Consider the following 26669-nt stretch of genomic DNA (forward strand, 5'->3'; position numbering starts at 1 on the left):
ATGGACTTTTTCTTTAGGAAGCCGTCCAAATCTTTCTTAAACTCCGCTAAGCTAACCGCCTTTACCACATTCTCCGGCAACGAATCCCAGAGTTTAATTACACGTTGAGTGAAAAAAACTTTTCTCTGATGCGTTTTAAATTTACTACATTGTAGCTTCATTGCATGCCCCCTAGTCCTAGTATTTTTGGAAAGCGTAAACAGACGCTTCACATCTACCTATTCAACTCCACTCATTATTTTATAGACCTCTATTATATCTCCCCTCAGCTGCCTTTTCTCCAAGCTGAAGAGCCCTAGCCGCTTTAGCCTTTCCTCTAGATCCAGGAGAACAACTGATTATAATCTGGCACACATCTGGAAATGGGGAAAAGATTCATTTTTCAACAGGACGGTGATCTTAAGCACAAAGCAAAAGCAGCAATGGAGAGGCTTGGCAGGAAGAAAGTAAATGTCCATGGGATCCAAGATGGCTGCGTGAAAGGTTGCAGCCACAGCAGTTCTTTACCTGGCTCTTCATCTTTCCCTGGCGAGTAATCCTCGGATCCCTTTGTCATTATGGGGAAGAGGAGGAAGGGAGTGATCTGACAAGTTCTTCCCTTGTCGCTGCTGAATCTACTGCTCAGACAGATGAACTTGGAGCAAATTTAGAGTAGTAAATCACCTGGATCGGATGGTATACACTCAAATATGAAATTGCAGATCTGCTGTATTGATCTGTAACCTGTCGTTAAAATCGTCCATAGTACCTGAAGATTGGAAGGTGGCCAATATAATGCCTATTGGGATCCAGGGGTCATCTGGGAAATTACAGACCAGTAAGCCTGATGTTAGGACAGGGTAAAATAGTGGAAACTTATAAAGAATAAAATCATTGCGCACATAGACAACACAATTTAATGGGACAGAATAAACATGGATTCAGCCAAAGGAAGTGTTGCCTCACCAACTTGCTTAATTTCTTTGAATGCGTGAATAAACGTGGATAAAAATGAGCCAGGCAATGTGGTCTGTCTAGATTTTCAGAAAGCATTTGGCATAGTCCTTAATGAGAGACTCCTAAGAAAATTAGAGAGTTATGGGATAGGAGGCAGTGTTCTGTTGTGGGTTAGGAATTGGTTGATAGAAAACAAGAGGGTAGGGTTAAATGGCCAGTTCTGTCAGTGGAGGAGGGTGAATAGTGGAGTATCCCAAGGATCTGTAGTGGTACCGATGCTATTTAACATATTTATTAATGATCTGGAAATGGGAACGACAATCGAGGTGATTAAATTTTCAGATGACACAAAACTATTCAAAATTGTTAGAACACATGCAGATTGTGAAAAATTGCAGGAGGAGAAGAAGTTAGGAAATTGGAAGACTGAGCATCCAAATGGCAGATGAGATTTAATGTGAACAAATTTAAAGTGATGCACATTGGGAAGAATAATCCAAATCATAGTTACTTGATGCTAAGATCCACTTTAGGAGTCAGCAGCCAAGAAAAGGATCTAGGTGTCATTGTGCACAATATGCTAAAATCTTCTGCCTAGTGTGTGGCAGCAGCCAAAAAAGGAAACAGAATGTTAGGAATTATTAGGAAAGGGATAGAAAATAAGGCAAATAATATAATGACTCTGTTTCGCTCCATTGTGTGACCACACCTTGAATATTATGTGCAATTCTGGTTGCTGTAACTTAAAAAAGATATAGCAGAACTAGAAAATGTTCAAAGAAAGGCAACTAAGTGGATGGAACTCCTTTCATGTGAGGAAAGGCTTAAGAGGTTGGGAACTTGGAGAAGAGATGGCTGAGGGGGGGATATGATAGAAGTCTACAAAATACTTGTTGGTACAGAACAGGTAAGCGTAAATCGATTTTTTACTGTTTCAAAAAGTACAAAGACCAGGAGACACTCAAGTTACACAGTACTACTTTTAAAACAAACAGGAGGAAATATTTTTTCACTCAACTAATAGTTAAGCTCTGGAACTCGTTGCCAGAGGACGTGGTACGAGCAGTTAGTGTATCTGGGTTTAAAAAGGGTTTGGACAAGTTCCTAGAGGAAAAGTCCATAGTCTGGTATTGAAATACATAGGAGAAGCCACTACTTGTCTCCGGGATCAGTAGCATGAATCTTGCTACTCTTTGGGATTCTGTCAGCTACTTGTGACCTGAATTGGCCATTACTGGAAGCAGGATACTGAACTAGATGACCCAGTGTAACTATTATGCTCTAGTATCATGATGCTGCGTGTCCTATTGTGAGCCCTTTACTGACTGCACCAGCAGCAAATGCATCTGGCAGCAGTAGTAGCAGGATCTCTCTCAGTCCTCTGCAGGGGCTTGTTTCGTAGCAGCCTGGAGCCATAATCCGAGTGGTGGAGAGTGGAGCAGCAGGATGAGGGTGCCTCTAGTGGAGGGATCACCACTTGCAGTTTCCTTCCCCCTGAGTTCAAGCGGAGAAGTGGAACCTGAACAACATTTGCAGCCAACAGCGAGTAGTTCCACTGAGAAAACGGGAGGGAGTGCAAAGGACTTCTGAACTGTCTGCGCAATAGCTGCAAAAGCCCAAAATAGTCACGATGGATGCTCTGTGGGACGTTGTGCTGCACCTTAATACTTCTCTGGTATCTCTGGCCAATTTTGTGAGTGATTTATCTTATTCTAGGGAGATTGTAGAAGCCCATACTCAAGAACTGGGACATTATGCTACTATTGCAATTTTCTCTGCTTAGGCTGTAGTAATACACATTCGGCTAGACTGCAGCTTTAACAGAACACAGTTGCCAGGCTGATTTTGAATAAGACCAAATTTGATAGGGTGACTGCTTTTATTTGAATTGCACTGACTTCCAGTAAAGGCCAGAATCAATTTTAAGACTTTGGGTATGTTTACTAAGGTGCGTTATCATTTTTAGCGCGTGCCTAAAATTAACATGCACTAACTATGTAGGTGCCTATATTTGTATGGGCGCCTACACAGTTAACATGCACTAATGGTTAGCATGCGCTAAAAACGTCAGCATGCCCTCGGTGCTGCTTAGTAAACAGGGGCGTTTGTTTGGTCTTTGGGATTCTTAACGTATTAGTTTCTTATTATGTGATGTCATTGGAAGTCTCTGATTTGGGTCAAAAGTCCCAAAGGACTTTACATTTGAATAAATTTAACCTTCCAGCAACTTTTTACCATTTGATTTCTTCTTGAAGGAAATAGTTTAGTACTGCTTTTCCAGTTTTGTGGAATGTCCTACCTACTTCCCTAAGAGGTGGACAAAATTATCATTCATTTAAAAACTTTTAAAAACTTGGTAGTTTGTGAAATATTTTAGCTAATGTTGCTTTATTTTATTTTATTTTATTTTAATACATTTTAGTTTTCACTGATTGGGTGGTTTTTATTATTTGTAAACCATACAGACCTCTTGGCAGCGACGGTAATAAAATTCCTGTTAATGTTAATTCTGTATTGAATATCACTGAGTTCCTGGAATCCTCCTTGGAGGTAATGACCCAGTGGACTACCATATTGGCAAGTTTTGCTCTGGAATTGGATTGAACTTTTGTTGTCTTATTTGTGTGATTAATGAAAAGTTTCTTGGCTCAAAAAAAAAAGTGTTTTTCCAGATCTTTATAGGATTGCCCAGAAATGATGCCAGAAATTTTTGGCTCTGTGGCCTACAGCTCAGGTGTTGGGTCTGAAGTTTATTTTGAGATTGTGTTATATTAATAGGTAATAAAACCATAGGTTTTCTGAAGCAAAACATTTGGTGGAAAGTCAAGGATCCAAATATGTGTTCCACAGCCACTGAGGTTGGCTAGAAGTAGTATCAGTGAGATTGCACCTTAATTTGATCTGGATGTTATTTCCTCTATCTTCTTGTCGTATATCTTGGATCTATTGGTAATTGTGGTCGAATAATTTACTTTTGATTACTTGTTTTTTTTTTTTTTTTTATAAATAAGGAATTTGTGTGGTATTTCTTTTGTCACAAAGTATGTACTTGTATGTTATAAATTAAAAAAATAAAATAAAAATAGTGAATGTCCTCGGGTGGTCCAGTCAAAGCCTAGACCTGGATCCAATAGAAAATCTGTGATGAGACTTGAAGACTTCTGTCCTCAGGCTATCCCCAGCCAACTTGAAATAGGTTGAGGTATTCTGACATGAAGAATGGAAGAAAAATCTGCACTGTCCTGCTATTCAAAGTTGGTAGACACTTTACCTAAATGATATGAAAATTATTGCTTTAAAATAGGTTTCTGGTATAAAGACTTATACAATCAAGAACTTTTGGTTTCTTATTCTTAAAAGAAGAATTAGACAAATATTCCAAAATTAATGTCGAAACTAGAGCATATTGGGGCCCTTTTGCTAAGCTGTGTTAAGCAGCTAATAGGGGTTTGCCAGCGATACTGTCCCCAGTCACTGCTGTTAAATATCCCATGCTATTTGCCAAATACGGGAGTGGGCTGGTTTTGGGCAGGAGATGTAGCCGGTTGTGACAGCTAGTTCACGGGTCAGTACTGCATGCTAGCTGTCGCGACTCCCAGTATGCATCCCCTAATTCCCATATCCTCAGGTACACTTTCAGCATCCCCCCCCCCCCCCCCCCCCAGCACCTGATCCCCACCCCACACTCCTTGATCACAATATGCAGACCCCCAACAACCCGACCTGTCGAGACACTCTTGACAGCCTTAACACAAGCCCCACCCTGACATATTCCCGACACTAATTCTGGGTCTGCAGTAGAGCCGTGATACCCCTAGAACCGCTCCCACCATGATGACGAATTCAACCCCCCATCTGAATTGAGGTGCGGACACAAGGAGCCCACCGTCTTCACTAACTCCACTCCTGCAATCAAAAAACCCCACTCTTTCAGGCCTACCCAATCCCCCATTCTCCTAGGGCTTCGCTGGGGGTGAGCATTGGTGGGGCAGTGAGTCCCAGGTGGCATTGATGCCCCTTTGCTGCCACCCGCTTGATAGATCTTTTTGCTGCTCCGTTCAACAAGAAAGTACCTCAGTTTTGGTCTAGGATGGGGACACATGACAAATTAGTCTCAGGTGCCTTTCTCCTTCATTGGAGACAAGGTCTTCCTTATGCCTATCCTCCAATTCCACTAATAGAAATAACTCTTCTGAAACTCTGGTGTGATCAGGGAACCATGATTCTCATAGCCCCCTAGTGGCTGAGGCAGGTCTTGTCCTGCTTCTGTTGATCTGCTACTACTATGACTAGTCATTTCTATAGCGCTTTTTCGATGTATGTGGCACTGTACATATTATATGCAAATACTTTCTCTGTCCCTAGTAGGCTCACAATCTAAGTTTTTGTACCTGGGGCAATGGAAGTTTAAGGGATTTATATAAGTATATAAGTAATGCCACACTGGGAAAAGACCAAGGGTCCATCGAGCCCAGCATCTTGTCCACTACAGCGGCCAATCCAGGCCAAGGGCACCTGGCGAGCTTCCCAAACGTACAAACATTCTATACATGTTATTCCTGGAATTGTGGATTTTTCCCAAGTCCATTTAGTAGTGGTTTATGGACTTCTCCTTTAGGAAACCGTCTAACCCCTTTTTAAACTCTGTTAAGCTGACCGCCTTCACCACGTTCTCCGGCAACGAATTCCAGAGTTTAATTACGCGTTGGGTGAAGAAAAATTTGCTCCGATTTGTTTTAAATTTACTACACTGTAGTTTCATCGCATGCCCTCTAGTCCTAGTATTTTTGGAAAGCGTGAACAGACACTTCACATCCACCTGTTTCACTCCACTCATTATTTTATATACCTCTATCATGTCTCCCCTCAGCCATCTCTTCTCCAAGCTGAAAAGCCCTAGCCTCCTTAGTCTTTCTTCATAGGGAAGTCGTCCCATCCCCGCTATCATTTTAGTCGCCCTTCGCTGCACCTTTTCCAATTCTACTATATTTTTCTTGAGATGCGGCGACCAGAATTGAACACAATACTCAAGGTGCGGTCGCACCATGGAGCGATACAACGGCATTATAACATCCTCACACCTGTTTTCCATACCTTTCCTAATGATACCCAACATTCTATTCGCTTTCCTAGCCGCAGCAGCATACTGAGCAGAAGGTTTCAGTGTATTATCGACGACGACACCCAGATCCCTTTCTTGGTCCGTAACTCCTAACGTGGAACCTTGCATGATGTAGCTATAATTCGGGTTCTTTTTTCCCACATGCATCACCTTGCACTTGCTCACATTAAACGTCATCTGCCATTTAGCCGCCCAGTCTCCCTGTCTCGTAAGGTCCTTCTGTAATTTTTCACAATCCTGTCGCTAGTTAATGACTTTGAATAACTTTGTGTCATCAGTACATTTTATTACCTCACTAGTTACTCCCATCTCTAAATCATTTATAAATGTATTAAAAAGCAGCAGTCCTAGCACAGACCCCTGAGGAACCCCACTAACTACCCTTCTCCATTGTGAATACTGCCCATTTATCCCCACTCTCTGTTTCCTATCCTTCAACCAGTTTTTAATCCACAATAGGACATTTCCTCCTATCCCATGACCCTCCAATTTCCTCTGTAGCCTTTCATGTGGTACCTGCTTTCAAATTGGCTGGCTGGCCGACTGACAGCATTTCCTTCACTTATGCCTAGGCAGGCCTGGAGCTAGCAGGTCATGTCATGGCTCATAATGTCAGAGCTATGACAGCATTGGTAAACTTCTCTTATTGACCTATAAGTGCATTCACTCTGCAGCTCCTCAGTATCTCTCCACTCTCATCTCTCCCTACATTCCTCCCCGGGAACTCCGTTCACTGAGTAAATCTCTCTTATCTGCACCCTTCTCCTCCACTGCTAACTCTAGACTCCGTTCCTTTTATCTTGCTGCACCATATGCCTGGAATAGACTTCCTGAGCCGGTACGTCAAGCTCCATCTATGGCAGTCTTCAAATCTAAGCTAAAAGGCCACCTTTTTGATGCAGCTTTTAACTCCTAACCCTTATTCACTTGTTTAGAACCCTTATTTTATCATCCTCACTTTAATATTCCCTTATCTCTTGTTTGTCCTGTTTGTCTGTCCTAATTAGATTGTAAGCTCTGTCGAGCAGGGACTGTCTTTTCATGTTCAAGTGTACAGCGCTGCGTACGTCTAGTAGCGCTATAGAAATGATAAGTAGTAGTAGTAGTGGTAGCCAACATGAGGTCAGCCTTCATAGATGAGATTGCCAGGGCTGCAACAGAGACTTCTGTATATACGTTTATCTCACATTATTGTGTAGTGCAGGACTACCAATGTGACAGTATGTTTGACCAGTCAGTCCTTGAAAATATATTTAGAACTTCACCCCCCCCCCCCCCCCACGCATATTCTTTCAGTTCAGGATATCTTTCACAATGTGAAACGCCGAGAATTGTATTACTCCCTTTTTTTCCTGTTGAACACAACCTGTACCTAGGGAGTCCCATGAGTGACAAGGATTTCACTGTCCCTCTTGTCCTTAGAGAAAACAGCATGTGTTCTTTGAGAACAGCAGGGCATGTCCTCCCACTTCCCTTAGGAGTTGTATTCTAGTAAGCATATAATGGCCCTAGGTGGTCCCAGCATGTGGGAAGAGGGACACATGCATGGATGAGCAGTCTCAAAAATTCTGTTATCTAGTGCTGGAGAAAGTTCCTGCACTGGGGATCTATTGGATGGAGTCAACCATGGATGAAGGTTTATATCCTGCTGTCCTCAGAGAAGTCCTCCTACAGGTAAGTAACTATTTAAAAACCAAAAATCTCCAGGAAGAATGCTTTACTTAGATGTGTTCATCTGTGGGTTATACTTTGGTGGTGGTAGCAGATTATCTTATAAATGACAGCATGACAGAATTATGTACTTTGCACTATTTTGTCACACTAAAAGTGTGCACTTTTCAACTTGTTTGCCTTTTTTATGTTGTGTATTCAAGCCTGATTTTAGGTTAGCTGCAACAGGAGTTGTGCTGGACTTGGATAAATCAATCACAGTTGTGAAGAAATTAAAGCTGATTGGCTACCCATTCAAAATCTACAAAAACACAGCTTTTATTAAGGTAAGCATACAGACGGGTATACCAGCAGAAAAGAAGAGAGGCATATTAGACAAACTGATCACATTTTGTTTCTAAAATTTGTAGACAGTGGCCCAAAAGATTCCTTAATCTTCTAACATGTAAGGAAACGGGTGGTATATTTTTCTATGTATACATTTCCCTGAGATAGAATGCCCCCCCTCCTACCAAAGTAGAAAATGGTTTTGCAGTGCTTCATGGAGCCCAGTGCCTTCTTCCTAGAAGATGGGATTCATGTCTGGAACAGCGCAGGGCACACCTGAAAATTATCAGGTGAAAGAAGCAGAGCCCATAGACATAAATAAAAATAAACGGCTTTAAAGCAATCATCTGTTTTTGTATGTTCAAGCTCTAGTTCAAGGAGGACTACAGAGCTTGCTGGCATTTTTAGTCTGCTTTCTGAAAATTGCAGTTGTAATGTGCAGTACTGGATGGTTGAAGGATTCAGAAGGCTACTTTGTATTGAGTGTTGCAGTAGGTTGTTTGAATAAAAAAACAAATCTCTGTATTTCCAGTGCATACAGACAATTCACTGCAACATTGAAGCAATAGCCAGGGAGCTTGTAAAGCCCCTACTCGCTATTCCCCATTTTTAGGTGTTCTGAAGGGGTCCCCTTTGAATGTGTTCTCTGCCAGCAGAAAAGAACATTAACATAAAGGAGGAGATGTGAAATAGTGTTTCAGCGATTTAACAAGAAGGAAGAGAAGTATGTGAGACAAGTTCTGGATTCTGGGTGAATGAGAAACTGTCCTTGATTTATCAGTGTAAGGATTAGAGGAGACTTCTGTTTTCTTATTGAGGTGTTATATGATGTCTACAACCTGTCTTGTATCAACATAAGTTCAATAAAGACTTCTATAAATTAAAAAAAGATCAGATACAAATCCTGTTTCTTGGAAAATAAAATCAACCTTTGGTTTTTGCTGTATCCAGACATTCTGGGGTAAAGAGGATAAAATTGTGGCAGCCAGACATTACAAGATTGTAACAGGTTCCAATTCACTAACACTGTGTCATAGCTTTCATGAGTGCCCTTACTCTCAGTAGTGAGGCATAGAAAGTGGACTGTCATCCTGTCCTTGCAGAGGGTTTCCTTCAAGCCTGACAGATTATATCATCACTGCTCTTTCTGGTGCTATTTCTTTGTTGGCTGGCATACGGAGGACTGCACTTTCCAGTACAATGGGGAATAGCGAGTAGGGGCTTTACAAGCTCAAGGTTACAGTGAATTGTTTTGTATGCGCTGGAAATACAGGGATTTGTTTTTATTCAAACAATTTATTGCAACACTCAATACATCTTCTAGGAAGGAGGCACTGGGCTCCATGAAGAACTGCAAAACATCATCTGTCTGTCTATCTATCTATCTATCTATCTATCTATCTATCTATCTATCTATCTATCTATCTATCTATCTATCTATCTATCTATCTATCTATCTATCTATCTTAAAAAGAATTCCTGAACTATTGTCTGCAGGTGCCAAAAAGATACAATGTAGGCCTATTTTTTCTCCCCTCATAGGGAATGTTTAACTCTTCTCTTGAAGTAGCTAAGTTTGAAGGCGCAGCCATTCGCAGTGTTAGTGGTATCCGAGGTCAGATCAAAAAGGTTTTGCGAACTCCAGAGGGTGCCTTCAGGGCTACGTTTGAGGACAAACTGCTGATGAGTGGTAAGTAGCATTGTTCTTATTCCCACTAGAGCCTTACAAGCAAAGGCCACACATCATGCATTTCACAAAACTAAGGGCTCCCCATTTCAGCAGGACACTAATGCAGGACTTCTGTTTGTCGTAGCTGAACTTTGCAGTTAGGCATATGCCACTGAGAGGAAAAAACACTCTGGGTATGTAAATTTCACCTATGTGTGTTTGTATTTATAATATACTAGTTGCATATTACTAATGCCCACAATATTTTTCTGCACCATTATTTCCTCACCTTCCTTCAAGTACGATGTAGCACTCTCTCAGCTCCAGCTGGTCAGTCGAGTAGCATTCCAAGCTAGCAGTTCCTGTTGGATATTGCAGAACGGAAGGACTGTGCCAGGTGCCATTACTATATCTGCCAAATAGTAAATACTAAAAACGTTTTAGTGGACTGGAGGAGTAGCTTAGTGGTTAGAGCAGTGGGCTGTGATCCTGGGCTCAGATCTCACTAACGTTCCCTGTTGGCTTGGGCGAGTGCCTCTATTATAAGCACTTGTGGGGAGGGACCTACCAACTGAACCCAGGTTTTAACTCATCTTGAGCTTAGATTTGGAAAGGTGGGTAATTAAGTCCAAAAGAGAGTGTTCATTGGGTCTGTAGGGTCTGCATTCTTCTCACAGTCTTAGCCTTTAGACTGAAAAACCAATTTGTAACACCTGTGTCTAGGGCTCATCCTCCGAATAATCAAACAAAAGCCGAGGCTGGCCAACAGATGCTCCAACATAGGAAATGGTGCTTAAAAGATGCTTTATTCGCTGCTTGGACAAGAGGACCAGACACCGTTCGTGTTTCGGTGTAATCAGGCGCCTGCCTCAGGGGTCACGTTTATATTCAAGCAAGTCCTGAACTAATGAAATTGCCCAAAGAGCTCCGTTTGGGTAACGCTGTGTGTCTGAATTTTCTCCCGAACTGAGCTCTTTGGCCAATTTCATTAGTTCGGGACTTGCTTGAATATTAATGTGACCCCTGAGGCAGGCGTTTGATTGCGCAGAAACACGGACTGTGTGGGGTGCTCTTGCCCAAGCAGCGAATAAAGCATCTTTTAAGCACCATTTCCTGTGTTGGAGCATCTGTTGGCCAGCCTCTGCTTTTGTTTGATTGTACTGTGTACGTGAAGGTTTTCCTTTTTGCTAGGGCTCATTCTCCACCAGCTTATTATGGCTGTAGGTCCTCTTGTCTTTCTTATATCACAAAGTGCAACCATATAATTTAACTGTTCTATAATTTAACTGCTCTTTGTTTTGATTTCTAAGTTACTCAAGTAATCCTTGACTAATAACCCTTTTACTTAAATTATGGATCTCATGTTGGCATCAAGGTAATGCAGTTGTTGCTGGCTGAGAATTCTGTGGCTGTATCGTTAACAGTCCCTGGTGAAGCTGGAGAGTTTCAGCTGTTTCCTTACAGTGAGAGCTGTTGGCTAGCCTTTAGATCCATGATTGGGGGGGGGGGGGGCTTGTCTGTGGCCGGGCTAGCTAAGTTGGGAGGTTTACAAATATTGGGGCATAAAGCCGAGTTGTTGCAAGCAAGGACGCTTTGAACTTTCAGTCCAGAGATTGAGCAAAGAGAGCTGAAGAAAGCAGGGAACTTTAATTAAAAAAAAATATATATAAGCAGTAAATATATTGAAACATAAGAAACTATTAGAGGACACAACCTGGCCATGTTTCGGCTAGTCTTCTATGTCAGGGGTGCCATAAGCTTCCCTAAAACTGTTTTCCTGAAACAAAACAGATAATCAGAAATGTGGATAAAACATAGCTACACCTTAAAGCAAAGAGGTCAGCATAAATTCAGGAATAGCACACTGTCTAATAAATGAAGTGTGATGCTCGTGCTTCTCAACAGTGTAGCACGGTAGCCTAATATTGAGCTGAAAGCCCAAAAGAGAAGGGGGAACTGCAAGGCTGGGGAAAAAAAAAAGCTAAGTAGTTTTCTTCTTCTTTCTACAGATATCGTCTTCATACGTACATGGTATCCGGTCTCTGTGCCATCATTTTATAATCCAGTAACCTCCTTGTTGAAGCCAGTAGGTGAGAAGGAAAGCTGGACAGGAATGAAGACAACAAGACAACTACGGCATGAACTAGGAATCAAACTAGTACAAAACAAGGATTCTTTCTATAAGGTATGATTGAGCCCCATGTACCCAGCACATACCTCCGTTTCTTATCTTACAGCGTAGTTGTCAATTGTTTTTCGCTGTGCTATGATGGAGCTTTCTGAAAGGTGCTGAGACATAAGCAACTTCTAGAGGGGTTCTAGGCAAGTTCAAGGACAAGACATTTGCTATTTCGGTGGGGCTGTGGAGAGTAATTCTCTAACAGAGCAGCTAGATGTAGGTGCTAGGAAAGCGCCGATTTTCAAGTCTGGAGAAAAAGTAGATGTCTATAGAATAGTAGCATAAGTGACCAAAAATGCACATAAATGTAAGACATGAATGCTTATGTTGGCCATTGAATTGGTGTAAATGGTCACTTGTAAATCATGCAGTTAAGTCCCACCCCATGTTCTGCCCAGCCTCCGCCAATATGAATGCCCATCTGCAAAGTATTTGCTGAGTGTTGCATCTAGGTACATACTTTCAGTTCGTGATTATACTTCCACTTAGATTCACGTTTTTGGGTATGGGTGTAAGCATTATGTTTCCTTTTTTCCAGGGGCCACAAGGAAAACAGTGAAGGTGACTCAGAGACGATGCTGTGTGTGGTCTAGAAGGTTTATTGATAAACAGTAACAACTCTATGGTCAACACAGTGACCATAGAGTTGTTATTGTTGATCAATAAACCTTCTAGATCACACACAGCATAATCATCTCTTTGAGTCACCTTCGCTGTTTTCCTTGTGGTCATTTTTCTGTAAGATTTTGTTCTTCTGTATCCTTGTGTCCTTTTTTGGGGGGGAAAATATACCATGCAATAGCACAAATTGTTTGATGAAGATCTTTGGGGTGACTTCCAATAAGTAGCTTGGGCAGGTATCTAGCATACAGTGTGTATTATAGGACTTTTGAATCACACTATGTACTGTGATGAGTGTTGATGGATGAAAGGTTGTCCATTGTCTATCCGCAGTAATATGTTCTTGAAAGTTGTCAAGATCATCAATGAAGGCCTCAAGTGTGATGCCAGAGTGTTTGAGAACTTTCTTAATTCAATATTCTTGGTTTTGAAGTATTTGGTTAGCTCTTCAGCTGTGGGGTGAGAGTTGTGTGTTGATGCAATAGTGTGTGTGTTTCACATGTTGTTGACCAGGCCATATAACGTTTTGATATTTGGCTGATCTGGGTCTAGAATTTCCATTTCACTCTTTTTTTTTTTTTTTTTAAATACTTTTTTCCATTCCTCTTTATTGTTGTCTGTTTTATTTTTTATATGTGCCCCCCCCCCCACCCCGTGCCTTCACCCATTCTCTCATATGTGCCTCCCCCCCATTCTCTCTTATATGTGCCCTCCCGTACCTTCACCCATTCTGTTTCTCTCATGTGTGCCACCCTGTGCCTTCACCCATTCTCTCTCCCTCTCATGTGTGCCTTCACCCATTCTCTCTCTCATTTGCCTTCACCCATTTTCTCTGTCTCTCTCTCTCTCGTGTGCCCTCTCCTCGCTGCCTTCACCCATTCTGTCTCAAATGTTCCCCCATGCCTTCAACCATTCTCTTTGTCTCTCTCTCAAATGTGCCATGCCTCCCCTCCACTCCCTTGGTTACTCTCTCGCTCACCCACACTGTTGGGCTGGCATCTCTCCCTCTCCTCCCAGACTGCCAGCTGCTCTCTCTCCCCTCCCCAATTTACCCTTTTTTCCTTCCCCTCCTCCAGTAAATCTTCACCCTGCATCAGCAGTGATATTGAAACGCTGTCTTTGCTTGCATTGTGCCTTTCCTTCTGATCCGTCCCACCCCCTTGCTGCTGTGTCACAAGGGGGTGGAACAGGTAAGAGGGAAAGACCCGATATAGGCTGTGGCAGCATTTCAATACTACTGTCGCTGCAGAATGAGGGAGAGATGCCGGACTGACTGTGCTGGCAGGAAGGGGAAGGAGGTCAGTTAATTATTAATTGCAATTAATCACAATGTTTATCACAATTAACATGCAGTCCTAATTGTCTGATATCTGAAAAGGTGGGTAATATGGAAAATACTGCGTAACCCGCTCAATGCATAAACAAAGGCACAGAGTTCTCGATTTTAAAAAATTGTTCTACAACAATTTTTAATAGAAGTAAAAATCGCGGGGGGGAGGGGGAGGAGCGTCTGTAGAATATGCTGAATGGTCAGATTACCAAAAGTCAGATAATCAAGACTGTACTGTAATTCATTAATTAACTGCATCTTAAGAACACTACCAAGTTATAGATATCTTTTAGATAATGTGAAAAGACAAGTTTGTATATTCAGTTGGGAATGTATATGTGATAACCAGTAGCTTAACCACTGGTGGGCCTTGGGGGCCTGGGCCCCCCCCCCAAGTTGGATTCAGGCCCTCCAAGGTCTGCTGGTTTGGCTGGCGGGGGTCCCCAACCAGCAAAAGCCTTCCTCCAGCGTTGTTTGCCCTGCTTTCCCACCCCTTGCGCACATGCGTTCCGTGGGGGGAAATGGGGCAGGTGGTGTGGCAGCTAACAGTGCTGGAGGCAGGAGGCAAAGAGCAGCGGGGAGGTGGGCAAAATGTGCCCCCCTCTCCCCCCAAATTGAGGTCTGGATATGCACCTGGTGATAACCATTCAAAATGAACTTTATTTCTTATTTGTATAGCCAATCCTGAGACTGAAGAGGCACTTCAACCCAATCCACATTCCCAAAGCCTTGCAGAAAGCCCTGCCTTTCAAGAACAAGCCAAAGCTAATGGAGAAGAAAGCCAAGGTCCCTAGGGACCGGCTGAGACCTGCCGTCATCCGGGAGCCACATGAAAAGAAGGTATGCTCTTCATTCACTCAGGAGAAAAGGAAAGACAAATATAGGAAGGTTAGATGCTTTTGTCTCATGGTATATACAGTGAACTTTAAGGTTTAGTACTTTTAAACAGTCACATAGATTTCACAATTTGTTCACTGTGCGTGATGCAATATTTCATTGCTAATCTACTAATAATCTTCCTAAATACATTTGCTCATGTTAAGGAAAAGATGTGTTTTTAAAAACCCTGTCTTGGTGCTTCTTTTTTATTAAGAGATCAGAGAAAGATAATAGGTATGTGTATATTCCTCCTTATCTGTGCCTTGCTTGTCAGACATGTTTGGTACAAAGTGCCAGGTGTAGAGACAACCATTGTATCATGTCCCATCAGGTGAAAATAGGACTGTCTGGTATATTTCAACTAAATTAATATGCGACATTTAGGGGCTCATTTTCAAAACAGAAAAACGTCCAAAAACAGCACAAAGTGCCAGATAGATGTTTTTTTTTTTTTTTTTTTTTTGCAAAAACGTCCAAATCGCTATTTTTGAAACATATTTAAGACTTTTTCTGTGTAGTGCATCCAAAACTGCTCTGCTGGGATGTCTTTGTGGCCAGTCTATTAAGAATGCTGCCTCCCCCCCCCCCCCCAAAAAAAATGTCCCAATGGCTTGTTTTTATGCCTTTTTTCACCCCTTGCATGTCTTTTTGTTTGTTTGTTTGTTTCTTTGTTTTTTCTTTCGAAAATGGTCACAAAAGAAAAACACACTCAGCACAAAACATCTAAAAACATCTAGAAAATGCCCATTTTCAAACCAAAAAGATAGATGTTTTTCAGGTTCGAAAGTGGCCATGTTTGCCATTTGATTTTTGGACGCTTTTCAGCAAAATTGTCAGCTTTGGGTTTAGAAATCATATTGAAAATTCCCCTCCACATCATTTTTTTCTCTTCTTGTTCTACTTAGATCGCAGCCCTGCTGGCAGCTTTAGGCACTGTGCACAATTACAAGGTGAAAAAGGCCAAAGCAAAACGGCGACAGCAGCACAAAGAATTCCTCAGTCACAAACAGAAGGAAGAGGAAGACAAGCTGAAGAGACAAAAAGAGGCTAAGAAGAAGCTGTTCAGAGCCATGGGTCAGAAAGAGAAAAAGAAACAGAAATCTAGCTTGAAGGGAAGCGAGGAGAGATGAGTGTTCTAGGGTTGGCAAGGATATCCCGAGCAATTTACATGGAGCTAAAAGGCACGGCAGAGACTTCTTTTAGAGAGACTGGACCGAGCTGCACGTCTTCTGGAAGAGTGAGAGAGAGACTTTGCAAACAAGGGTAAACCTGTACATCATAAACTGAAGCATTGTACAGCATTCAGTTTTCAGGATCTCCACAATGAATATTCATGAGAGAGATCTGCTAGACATTTTAGAATTCCAAAATGAGCAAATGTCACTCAAACATCTCAGGATAATTAAACACCAGGCTTCATGAGAGCCTCACAGTATGACGCTCGCCTATTTCTCGGGTTTATTCTCTCTATTGTTGCTGCTTTTATTTGTTTCCTTTCTCTTTTCCCTGAAGATACATGGATTCAAGTAATTTTTTCTCTTAGGACTGAAAGGATTCTTAGGGTTATTATAGAATCTTTTTCCCCTCCTTTCTTGAAAAAAATGATAATCTTCCTCGAGGTTATGGCTTGATTTTTGTACGTTTTATACGTTACAGCCATGGGGGAATTCTGTGCTAAAAAATGTAAACTTTTTTTGCAAATATTCAGTATATTTTGCTCGTAAAAATAACGCATTATATTTAAGGCTTCTGATTTCAGTTTTAACCAATTAACACCGACAAGTCATACCAATTTTAAAAATGTGGTGGATTAGTATTGGAAAACACCACTTCCCCTTGTACAGTTTCATCCCTGCCCTCTCCTGTCTTGGATCCCCAGCTCTGCCTTGTGTGCGTTGATTACTTCTCATATACATGTATTTAATTCATCTGGAAAAGGTTCCCAACAAAACACTGATTAAACACCACTTTATGATATCCTCAAAGAGCACCTGATCAGCTGAAAAGTAAACACCTAAATTTTCAGTTTATAAATACCTAAAAAATATAATCAATTTTTGTGTTGTATTTAATTTAAACTGCAATACATAAAAAATATATTGCTCACAGATGCAGAAGTTTCAAAGCTTTCAGGCAGAATGTCCCCAGAAGTACAGCTGTGGTACACAATAATCAGGACTTCTGCATTTGAGGGATTTAAACCAGGGCTGTGGAGTTGACAAAAGTCGGAAGCAATTTTGGGTGGAATTCGAGTCCATAAATATGTACCGACACCATCTTCAAAATAAAAACTTACAACAGTGCATTGTATATTTTCATTAGCATTTTTTTTGTTCATGTTCTTTGTTTAAACTTCAAATAACTATATTTTGTGGTTTATTAGTCCTTAATTTTATTCACAAATAAATATCCTGTGTGTCTGTAATCAAATTTCGGTACATAGTAGGAGTTTGGCATCGGAGACAAAGGTTTGGTATACCGACTCCTCAGCCCTGATTTAAATATGAGGAACTCTGATTTTTCAGGCAGTGCTCTTTTCTTGCAGCAGCCTGTCCTTTTAGCAATATAGTGGCATCATTAGCTGTGGCTTCAAATACTTGGATTGAGCATATAGGTTTTTTTTCCCTTCTTTTTCCTCTTGTTTGCTTTAATTAGTTTGTTTTGTCCTCATATTTCTCAGCCTTTTAGTTAATTTTACTTAATGGGCTTAAGCTGGTCATATTTAGAATTTATATATTTACATAGTAACATAGTAGATAACGGCAGAAAAAGACCTGCACGGTCCATCCAGTCTGCCCAACAAGATAAACACATATGTTCTACTTTTTGTGTATACCTTACCTTGATTTGTACCTGTCCTTTTCAGGGCACAGGCCGTATAAGTCTGCCCAGCACTATCCCCGCCTCCCAACCACCAGTCCCGCCTCCCACCACCAGTTCTGGCACAGACCGTAGAAGTCTGCCCAGAACTTTCACTATTGTGATATATACAAATATTTGGAGCCATGCCACTGGAAGAGTTTTTAATCTGGCATCACTAGTCTTTTCAGTGCATTTGAGTACACAGTGCCTATCTTCCATGCTGGATTCCTGAGACTGAGACCAGTGTGGTAGTCTGAGCACTGTGCGGCTTGAATGCACAAAATCACAGACGGGAACAGCTATTCTGAAGGTTGCAACTACAAGTGCCACAACAGGGTGAGAGGGATGGACCAGAGGGGAGGGGAAGGCAACGCTGCTGGAGACACCAGCATCTTCCTTTGCTGCTGTCCTGCGCAAGAATTGAAAACCGTGCGAGGATAGAAGGGGGATGAGATTCATGTACAAAATCTGCTTTGCAAAGTGGAATAGAAATTTCCCTATTGGTTATCCAGATTGTATAAGTTCTGTGTTCAGAGAAGCTGAGAAAAATGTTTTTTAAAACTACTTTAAATTCAGAAAAAGCAATTCTGGGTTTTTTGTTTGCTTTCAGAATATATTTTCGGTAAAGTGTTTGCTGTGGAGTGTAGGAGTGGCCTAGTGATTAGAGCACCAGTCTTGACATCCAGAGGTGGCCAGTTCAAATCCCACTCTTGTGCATGTCACTTAACCCTCCATTGCTTCAGGTACACACTTAGATTGTGAGCCCTCCAGGGGCAGAGAAATACCCAGTGCACCTGAATGTAACTCACATTGAGCTACTACAGAAAAGGTGTGAGCAAAATCCAAATTAAAAAAAATAAGTAAATCAGTGCGTCATAGTAATAAAGTGATTTTAATTCATTCACAGTGCTGGTGTGGTGTATAAACTTGAGTTCCCAAATATATATGTGTGTGTGTGTAACTCTGAATACATTAAGACTATTGTATTGTATTTCCCTTGAGATTTTGTTGTCATGTTTTATGTCTTTGAAAATTTTCAGTCTTGCAGACTTTAAACAAGCCCTGCAAACCTGAGAAAAGCATGTATTACCTGAAGTCACTGACTGATTTGTGAAAAGCATGTATTACCTGTAGCCACTGACTGGTTTGTTGATCTAGTGTTATTCATATGAATAATCAGTTTTATAGAGCATTTTGGAGGGTGGTTGTATAGAGGATTTTTTTGCATGTTGATGCCGTTATACACACGGAAAAAAAGGCCTCATAAAATGACCCCACTTGTAAAAGTATTATGATGACAACACATACTTTTATGTGACCTAGGTATAGTTGTGTTCAGGAATGGGCCTCCCTTGTAATCTCTTCTCCCCTTCATCAGCAGCAGGAGATATGTTAATGCAACATTATCTCCTGCCATCACAAGACCAGTCTTGCGATAAGAGCTTCAAAATGTCACAGCGCTTATCATGAGATTTTTCTTGTGGCAGCAAGAGATGACATTTTATTAAGGCTTCTCCTGCTGCTGAGGAAGGGGAAGAGATGGCTTGTCAGTGCTGCAAAGAATTGGAGGAAGAGAAGACTATGGAATTGAGGTATACCAGGAGGTGGAGCCAGAAAGTGGAGTGGACAGGGCTAGGGCAGAGTGGGTGGGGCTGGAGGCATGTCCCAAAATTTCCCTCTCAAAAATTGGGCCCCCTTAGCAGTTCTGTCCTAGTATGGGTGCTGGTGTTACACTATGGATGTACCAGCAACAGATGCCTTTAACTACATTCTGGGCGCTGTAGCCAATTATTGTGTTGCAGCACTAGCAACATGATTGGGATGACCTTGCCTTGTCCTGCTTATTTGTGCTGTTTATGGTTGATATAGAGTAAAAAAAAAAAACCCAAAACTATTTTCCTACACAACTTTGAGCCAGTTACCCTATATTTTCTGATATGTAAAAGTCTGATTTGGGGTTCAACACCCGCTATGTAATTGGAAAAGTGTCTCTCCCAAGTTGCACAAGGATTGAGTCATATACTTACGATTTGTGGTGTAATTATTGGTCCAAGTTACCCCTTTTATGAGACATCCAGAAAGAGCTGACGCACAACAAAGTGGATCAGTTTAGACAAGTGGTTCCCAAACCTGGTCCTGGAGGCACTCCAGCCAGTCAGGTTTTCAGGATCTCCATAATGAATATTCATGAGAGAGATCTACTAGACATTTTAGAATTCCACATGCTTTTCCAGAACAGATAGATGTTGTTTCATCCATATAGTTGTAGTGTAACTATTGAGCCCCTGAAAAAGATGCTTGGAGGTTGTGATCCCCTAAATACAGCTTCAGTGGTACTTTTGGGGAGGCCATAATATGAGTAGGATGTCTGAATGTTGTAATTATTTCAGCATGGGCTCTTGGACTGTAATCAGTGAGGGGTAACTGGGGCCCCCCTGTTTCATGCACAGCACTCTTCAGTAATAGCTAAAGGGTAGATATTCAGCCAGCGCTGATGAGTGGTTTTTTTGTTTGTTTGTTTTTTTTAGCTTCACTGGTGTTATTGCCAGATATTAAATGCCAGGCCATGTCCATGCACTGGCATTGAATATCCAGGTTTATGCAGCCAGCTATCTGCTAGCAGCTAAGTGGTTAATTGTGATATTCAGCACTTAACCACATAAGCCAGTATTCCCAAGTCCAGTCCTGGAATACCTCTTACCAGTCAGGTTTTCAGGATATCCACAATGAATATGCATGAACTTGATTTGCATATTCATTGTGGATATCCTGAAAACCTGATTGGCAGGGAGTACTCCAGGACCCGGGCTTGGGAAACACTGGCCTAAAGCCTGAAGATGGGACTGACTTTTATGTGGTTTGATATGGCCACTTAACTTGGATGGTTAAGTGATGAATACTAACAGAGTTATGGCAAAAATACAAGTTCCACTTCTTATAAAAGTATAAACTGCAATCCAATTGAAACTTATCCAGTTCCACAAAAGGATTTTTTCTTAATCAGGGAAAAAGGACCTCAGACAATGTTCAATGTAATTGTCACATTGCTTTGGGCTACTTTCTCTTATGAGCAAAACTTCAACGCACTACCAAAAGCCTTGAAAACCACGAATGACCACTTACACTTCAGAAAAACACTTAAAACCCACCTGTTTAAAAAGGCATACCCTACCGATCCAACATAAAGATTGATCTCTGCGACACAACAACACTAAAGTTCGTCATAGTCTTTACACAATTTCTCTCATTGTAGGATCACCTTTATGCGATCCTACCCCATGAACCTTATCCTACCACAACACCACCTTGTATTTGTTTACTCCGGAGGCTGCACATAATGTAAACCACATTGAGCCTACAAATAGGTGGGAAAATGTGGGATACAAATGTAACAAATAAACGCTATTATGCTAATTTTATTGAATGCCTATATTCTTATTTTTAGTTCTATTATTGTATTTTTATATTCATTAAAAGCGTCATGAAGGCTGCATAAACATATAATTTATCTCAGTGAAGATCCTGTCAGGCACCCGTTTCTCCTGGTTAGCTTCATCGGAGAATCTTCAAACTTGTTGATTACGGAGCTGCTGCTGGATCCAGCCTTCAAAATGCTTTTAATGAATATAAAAATACAAAAATAAGAATACAGGTGTTCATTGTTGAAAGTTAATGAAAGATGATAAAATTAGTATAGTGTGTTTTGGACCAATGGTTGAAGTTTCGCTCACAAGAGAAAGTAGCCGCAAAACAAGGTGGCAATTGTCTGAGGTATTTTTTCCCCGATTAGGAAAAATCCTTTTGTGGAATTCGAGAAATTCTAATTGGGTTGCAGTAAATGCTGAATATTGCCATGTAACCACATAAGTGCTGACTCCGCCTCTAGACCACCCAGAAAATAGCCTGCTTTCACTTAGCAGTCTGTGGAGGTATTCAGCAGCACTAACCAGTTAAGTGCTTCTGAATATTCACAGATATCCTTGCACAAGTGATTTAACTGGCCTGGAGACATTTCTGGCTGGTTAAATTGCTCTGAATATCGACCCCTACATTTTTAGCTATTAGAACTTTTGTAATGATCCCTCTTTTGTATTTTGTCATCGCATGACATACCTGGCTTCCATTCTGAGCAGCCAGAGGAGAAACTGATGCTAACAGTTATCTTGGTTCAAAGTCACTCTACGGAATGGTGCTCCAGAGTACAAAATATCTTACCAGTAAAAAGGCCACACGTTTGTTTTAATCAGTCATTAAGGTATTTATTCTGTTTTCTTGGTGAACAATAAAATAATTAACGTAAACAATAGTACAATTATTGCATTCAGAAATAGAGTGCCTCTGTCATTTATATGTGGAACAGTTCTGAACTCTGATCTTGACGTACAGTGTACAAAGGTTTCAGGCTGGTAGTACAGGGGCTCAGGCATGGAGAAGTGGACAGCAGCTCTCTTGCTATGCATTGTGGGGGGCTCTCTGCAGCTTGCTGCTTCAGGTAAGGCATTTATAGCCTCAATCATAATCAATGTACATGCTGTTCACTCAAAGGGTGATATATCTATGTGACTGTGAGAGATTATCTACTGTTGCCTTCTGGTTTCACTGTGTGAGACCCTCAGAACTGAGCACTGTGAAAGGTAACAAAACCTTCTGAGAAACTTCAATTATAATCTTTAATAATATGGGACATCTCAAGGCAGATATAGGAGCTCAGAAAAACACTGCCTTCATTATATGCAAATCTCTTTCATGCATATTCATTGTGGATATCCTGAAAACCTGACTGGCAAGGGGTACTCCAGAACTAGACTTTGGAAACACTGTTCTAGAGTATTTGCACTGCTGACTTTCATAGGTAGGGTAGTGCAGCTTGAGTGTCTATTTGCAAGGTTTTCTGTTCCTTCTCAGTGTCTGTTAGTGAAGGCTATGTAGTTTATGTTGCTCACACTGATGTGACACCACAGTTTGAGCAGAATGTTTTTGCAACTGTACTTCTTCTCTGTGCATGTTGCTGTAAATTTTATTGGTTGATTTGGGAATGCTCCATGTAAAAGAATAATTATACTCTATGAGGGCAATTCTATAGCTGGGCGCCACAATTTGGGCGTGTTAATGCTGCATGCTAAGTGCCAATTCCATAATGGCATCTGTCTGTCAGGGTGTCATTAGAGAATACATTATGTGCTAAGTGACATGTGTGCACATTGTAGAATGGTGCTTTAGCACTTATGCACGTAAGTGTGCATTATATGCATACTAGTAAAAAAAGGCCCGTTTCTTAAACAAATGAAACGGCTGGCAAGGTTATCATGTAATGGCGATTATGTTTTTAAGGGAACCATTAGGAGAAATGTTCTGTCAGGATAAGTAATAATTGAGAAGGGTGTATAATGAGTAATATGCTCCAGGGGTATGAGATACGGACTGTTTTATCTCTTTTTTTTTTTGTTTTGTTTTAATCTTTCTTTTTTGTGATTTTTATTTATAGTATTTTTTACACGATAGAGTACGCAGCCTCCATCCATGTCCAGCATTTCTCCTCTCTTCCCTCCCCTCAATCCATGTCCAGCATGTCTCCTCTCTTCCCTCCCCTCCATCCATGTTCATCTCCTTCCTGACTTCCCTCTCCTCCATCCATCCATGTCCAGCAACTCTCCATTCTTCCCTGCCCTCTTCTCCATCCACCCATATCCAGCAAATTTCCTTTGTCCCCTGCCCCCTCCATTCATGTTCAGCAATTCTCTCTCCCCTGCACTTCCCTCCCCTCCATCCATGCATATAAGTGCTAGTATTCTATATAACATATGTGCACAAATGGTGCCTAACTTTAGCACCCTTTTATAGAATTAGTGTGTATATGATTTACAGCAAAAATATTTGACTAAATGTAACTTGGTGTGAGAACTTTGGAACCAAAGGTGAAACTGAGGGCAGAGCTTGGATAAAGAAGCATTCTGCTGCCCCGGTGGGGTGGGGGGGGGGGCGGTGAGAGTGAGGGTGCTAGACCAGTGGGGGGAGGGGAGGGGTTTGGAGGAAAAAAGAGAGAGAGAGGAGATGCTGGACGCATAGAGGTTGCCGACTAATAGGCTGCAGGGGAGTGCCAGAAACCCTAGCACTGGCTCTGGGGGCCCGGGGCAGCCCACATTTCTCTTCTGCTCAAGGATCCCCGGCTGCTCCTGAGAGTCACCCAAGCTGCACAGCAGTGAGCAGGCATGGGCCCTGCTCCCAAAAACTGGAGGTCAGTGGTGAGAGGCAGAAAAGGGGAGCAGAGGGGAGGGGGAGTTAGCCAAGGGTAGCCCCCCCCCCACCACACACTGTCCCTAAGAAAACAAACCAGGAGCAGGTAAGAGGTGCGAGAGCACAGACCCACGTCCAGTGTGTGTGTGTGGGGGGGGGGGGGAGGGGGGGTTGCTGAAGAGGGTTGCTAATTCAGTGCCAGTAGAAGTATGGGAAGCATGTTCTGTGAGAGGCGCAATAATTTTGGCAATGTCAAAAATTATTGCGGTCAACAGTTCTGTACTGTGACAGTGGCGCAGAATGTGAGCGTTGAAACAGCAATGGCCAAACATCCTGCTTCAGGCATACACATTGCCTGTGAGCCAATGATTGATGAAAAACCGGTTATTTGAGAAGTCAAACCTGTATATTTCTGAGGCTTTTCCTTCCTATTAATGAAAACCTTTTATTAATTCTGGTGTTTGGAGTTATAAACACAGTTACAGTGAAGTGTTTTCCACAGTATTATTAGGGTACATACTTATGCATGTACCTTATAAAATACCCTAAAGTAGGCATTTATCTTTGGTATTTAGGTGCCCACAGTTACACTAGTTACATATATGGCATATCTAAGTGCCCACACCTAAATTGTAGGCATGTATTTACCCAGTTAGGCCACTATGCTATAAAGGGGCTGTGTTATAGAATTGCTCCTTCTATTGAGCCTCAGTTCTATTTGTATCCACAGATAGATACAGATGGGAAAATTCATATGGGTTCAATCTTTATAGAATTTGAATTTTCTAAATTAGGTGCTGGCACCCATATTTTAATGGGCAAAAGAAGGTGGAAGGGCCAAAGAAAGCAAGTCTCAAGATGACCAAGGGTATCAAAATGTTAGAAACAGAATGTATTGGTACACATGACCTAACACTGGCTGTATTTCAGCTATGAAGCTTTCTTCAGGGGTCCTCACAAATGGACCCCCCCCCCCCCAATATGAATACATAATTTGATAATGTAATGCATATTTGCATTACATTATCAGAGTTCCTCACAGTTCCTCACAAATGGACAAAAAGAAAACAAACCCAAATATGAATACATAAATGTAATACATATTTGCATTAAAGATAAACCACTGTAACTCAGTGAGAGAATAATTAAAAAAAAACATTGTAACCAAAAAGAGTGAAAGAGATGTGACCATTTGAATGTGTTTTAAACCATATTGAATATTCACGAATATAGGAATTGTATCTTTAGATTCTCTTTAGCATTTTTCTCTGATTCAGCTTGGTTTCATTTCTTGTAATGATGTTGGAGAGCAACATTCCAGTGTTTATAATTTCTACATTCGTGTTCATTTTGTTTTTAGATTTTTCTCCACATGCTAGCTGCGTTGCTCACAGTTATTTTATTCCCAATGCATTTTCGTTCTCATTGCACTCTTTCTGCAGCTCTCTCAGTTCAATTGTGCTCTTGTTTTGCACCCTTTTGATTTTTCATTTTCCACACTTTTATAGTTTAGCATCAGCATTAACATAATTGCTCACAGTTTTTCTGCTCATATATTTGGTTCACCATTCACTTTCATGTACACATATTTTCAATATATTGACACTTTATTATAAATTAGCATCACTGTTCATATTAATTTCTCATAGTTTTTCTGCTCATAAGATTGGTTTAATATTTACAGTTTATTCATTTAATTCAATTTTCATTTGCATTCCTATGCACATACAGTGGTGGAAATAAGTATTTGATCCCTTGCTGATTTTGTAAGTTTGCCCACTGACAAAGACATGAGCAGCCCATAATTGAAGGGTAGGTTATTGGTAACAGTGAGAGATAGCACATCACAAATTAAATCCGGAAAATCACATTGTGGAAAGTATATGAATTTATTTGCATTCTGCAGAGGGAAATAAGTATTTGATCCCCCACCAACCAGTAAGAGATCTGGCCCCTACAGACCAGGTAGATGCTCCAAATCAACTCGTTACCTGCATGACAGACAGCTGTCGGCAATGGTCACCTGTATGAAAGACACCTGTCCACAGACTCAGTGAATCAGTCAGACTCTAACCTCTACAAAATGGCCAAGAGCAAGGAGCTGTCTAAGGATGTCAGGGACAAGATCATACACCTGCACAAGGCTGGAATGGGCTACAAAACCATCAGTAAGACGCTGGGCGAGAAGGAGACAACTGTTGGTGCCATAGTAAGAAAATGGAAGAAGTACAAAATGACTGTCAATCGACAAAGATCTGGGGCTCCACGCAAAATCTCACCTCGTGGGGTATCCTTGATCATGAGGAAGGTTAGAAATCAGCCTACAACTACAAGGGGGGAACTTGTCAATGATCTCAAGGCAGCTGGGACCACTGTCACCACGAAAACCATTGGTAACACATTACGACATAACGGATTGCAATCCTGCAGTGCCCGCAAGGTCCCCCTGCTCCGGAAGGCACATGTGACGGCCCGTCTGAAGTTTGCCAGTGAACACCTGGATGATGCCGAGAGTGATTGGGAGAAGGTGCTGTGGTCAGATGAGACAAAAATTGAGCTCTTTGGCATGAACTCAACTCGCTGTGTTTGGAGGAAGAGAAATGCTGCCTATGACCCAAAGAACACCATCCCCACTGTCAAGCATGGAGGTGGAAATGTTATGTTTTGGGGGTGTTTCTCTGCTAAGGGCACAGGACTACTTCACCGCATCAATGGGAGAATGGATGGGGCCATGTACTGTACAATTCTGAGTGACAACCTCCTTCCCTCCGCCAGGGCCTTAAAAATGGGTCGTGGCTGGGTCTTCCAGCACGACAATGACCCAAAACATACAGCCAAG

At 41.5% G+C, this 26669-nt stretch overlaps 1 protein-coding gene across 3 annotated transcripts in view; it reads left to right on the top strand.

Moving 5' to 3' along the window:
* The window catches only part of BMS1 (BMS1 ribosome biogenesis factor), a 100963-nt gene extending 83926 nt beyond the window's left edge, over positions 1-17037 (top strand). For all 3 annotated transcript variants that reach the window (XM_030203247.1, XM_030203248.1, XM_030203249.1), the window contains 5 exons: positions 7933-8055; positions 9599-9746; positions 11735-11910; positions 14534-14695; positions 15640-17037. In XM_030203247.1, coding sequence (XP_030059107.1) covers positions 7933-8055; positions 9599-9746; positions 11735-11910; positions 14534-14695; positions 15640-15864 — 834 coding nt within the window. In that variant the 3' untranslated portion in view covers positions 15865-17037. The remainder of the gene's footprint in view (positions 1-7932; positions 8056-9598; positions 9747-11734; positions 11911-14533; positions 14696-15639) is intronic.
* Positions 17038-26669: the final 9632 nt, after the last annotated feature.

The sequence above is a fragment of the Microcaecilia unicolor genome, chromosome 5, assembly GCF_901765095.1.
Source record: "Microcaecilia unicolor chromosome 5, aMicUni1.1, whole genome shotgun sequence".
Taxonomy (NCBI): Eukaryota; Metazoa; Chordata; class Amphibia; order Gymnophiona; family Siphonopidae; genus Microcaecilia; species Microcaecilia unicolor.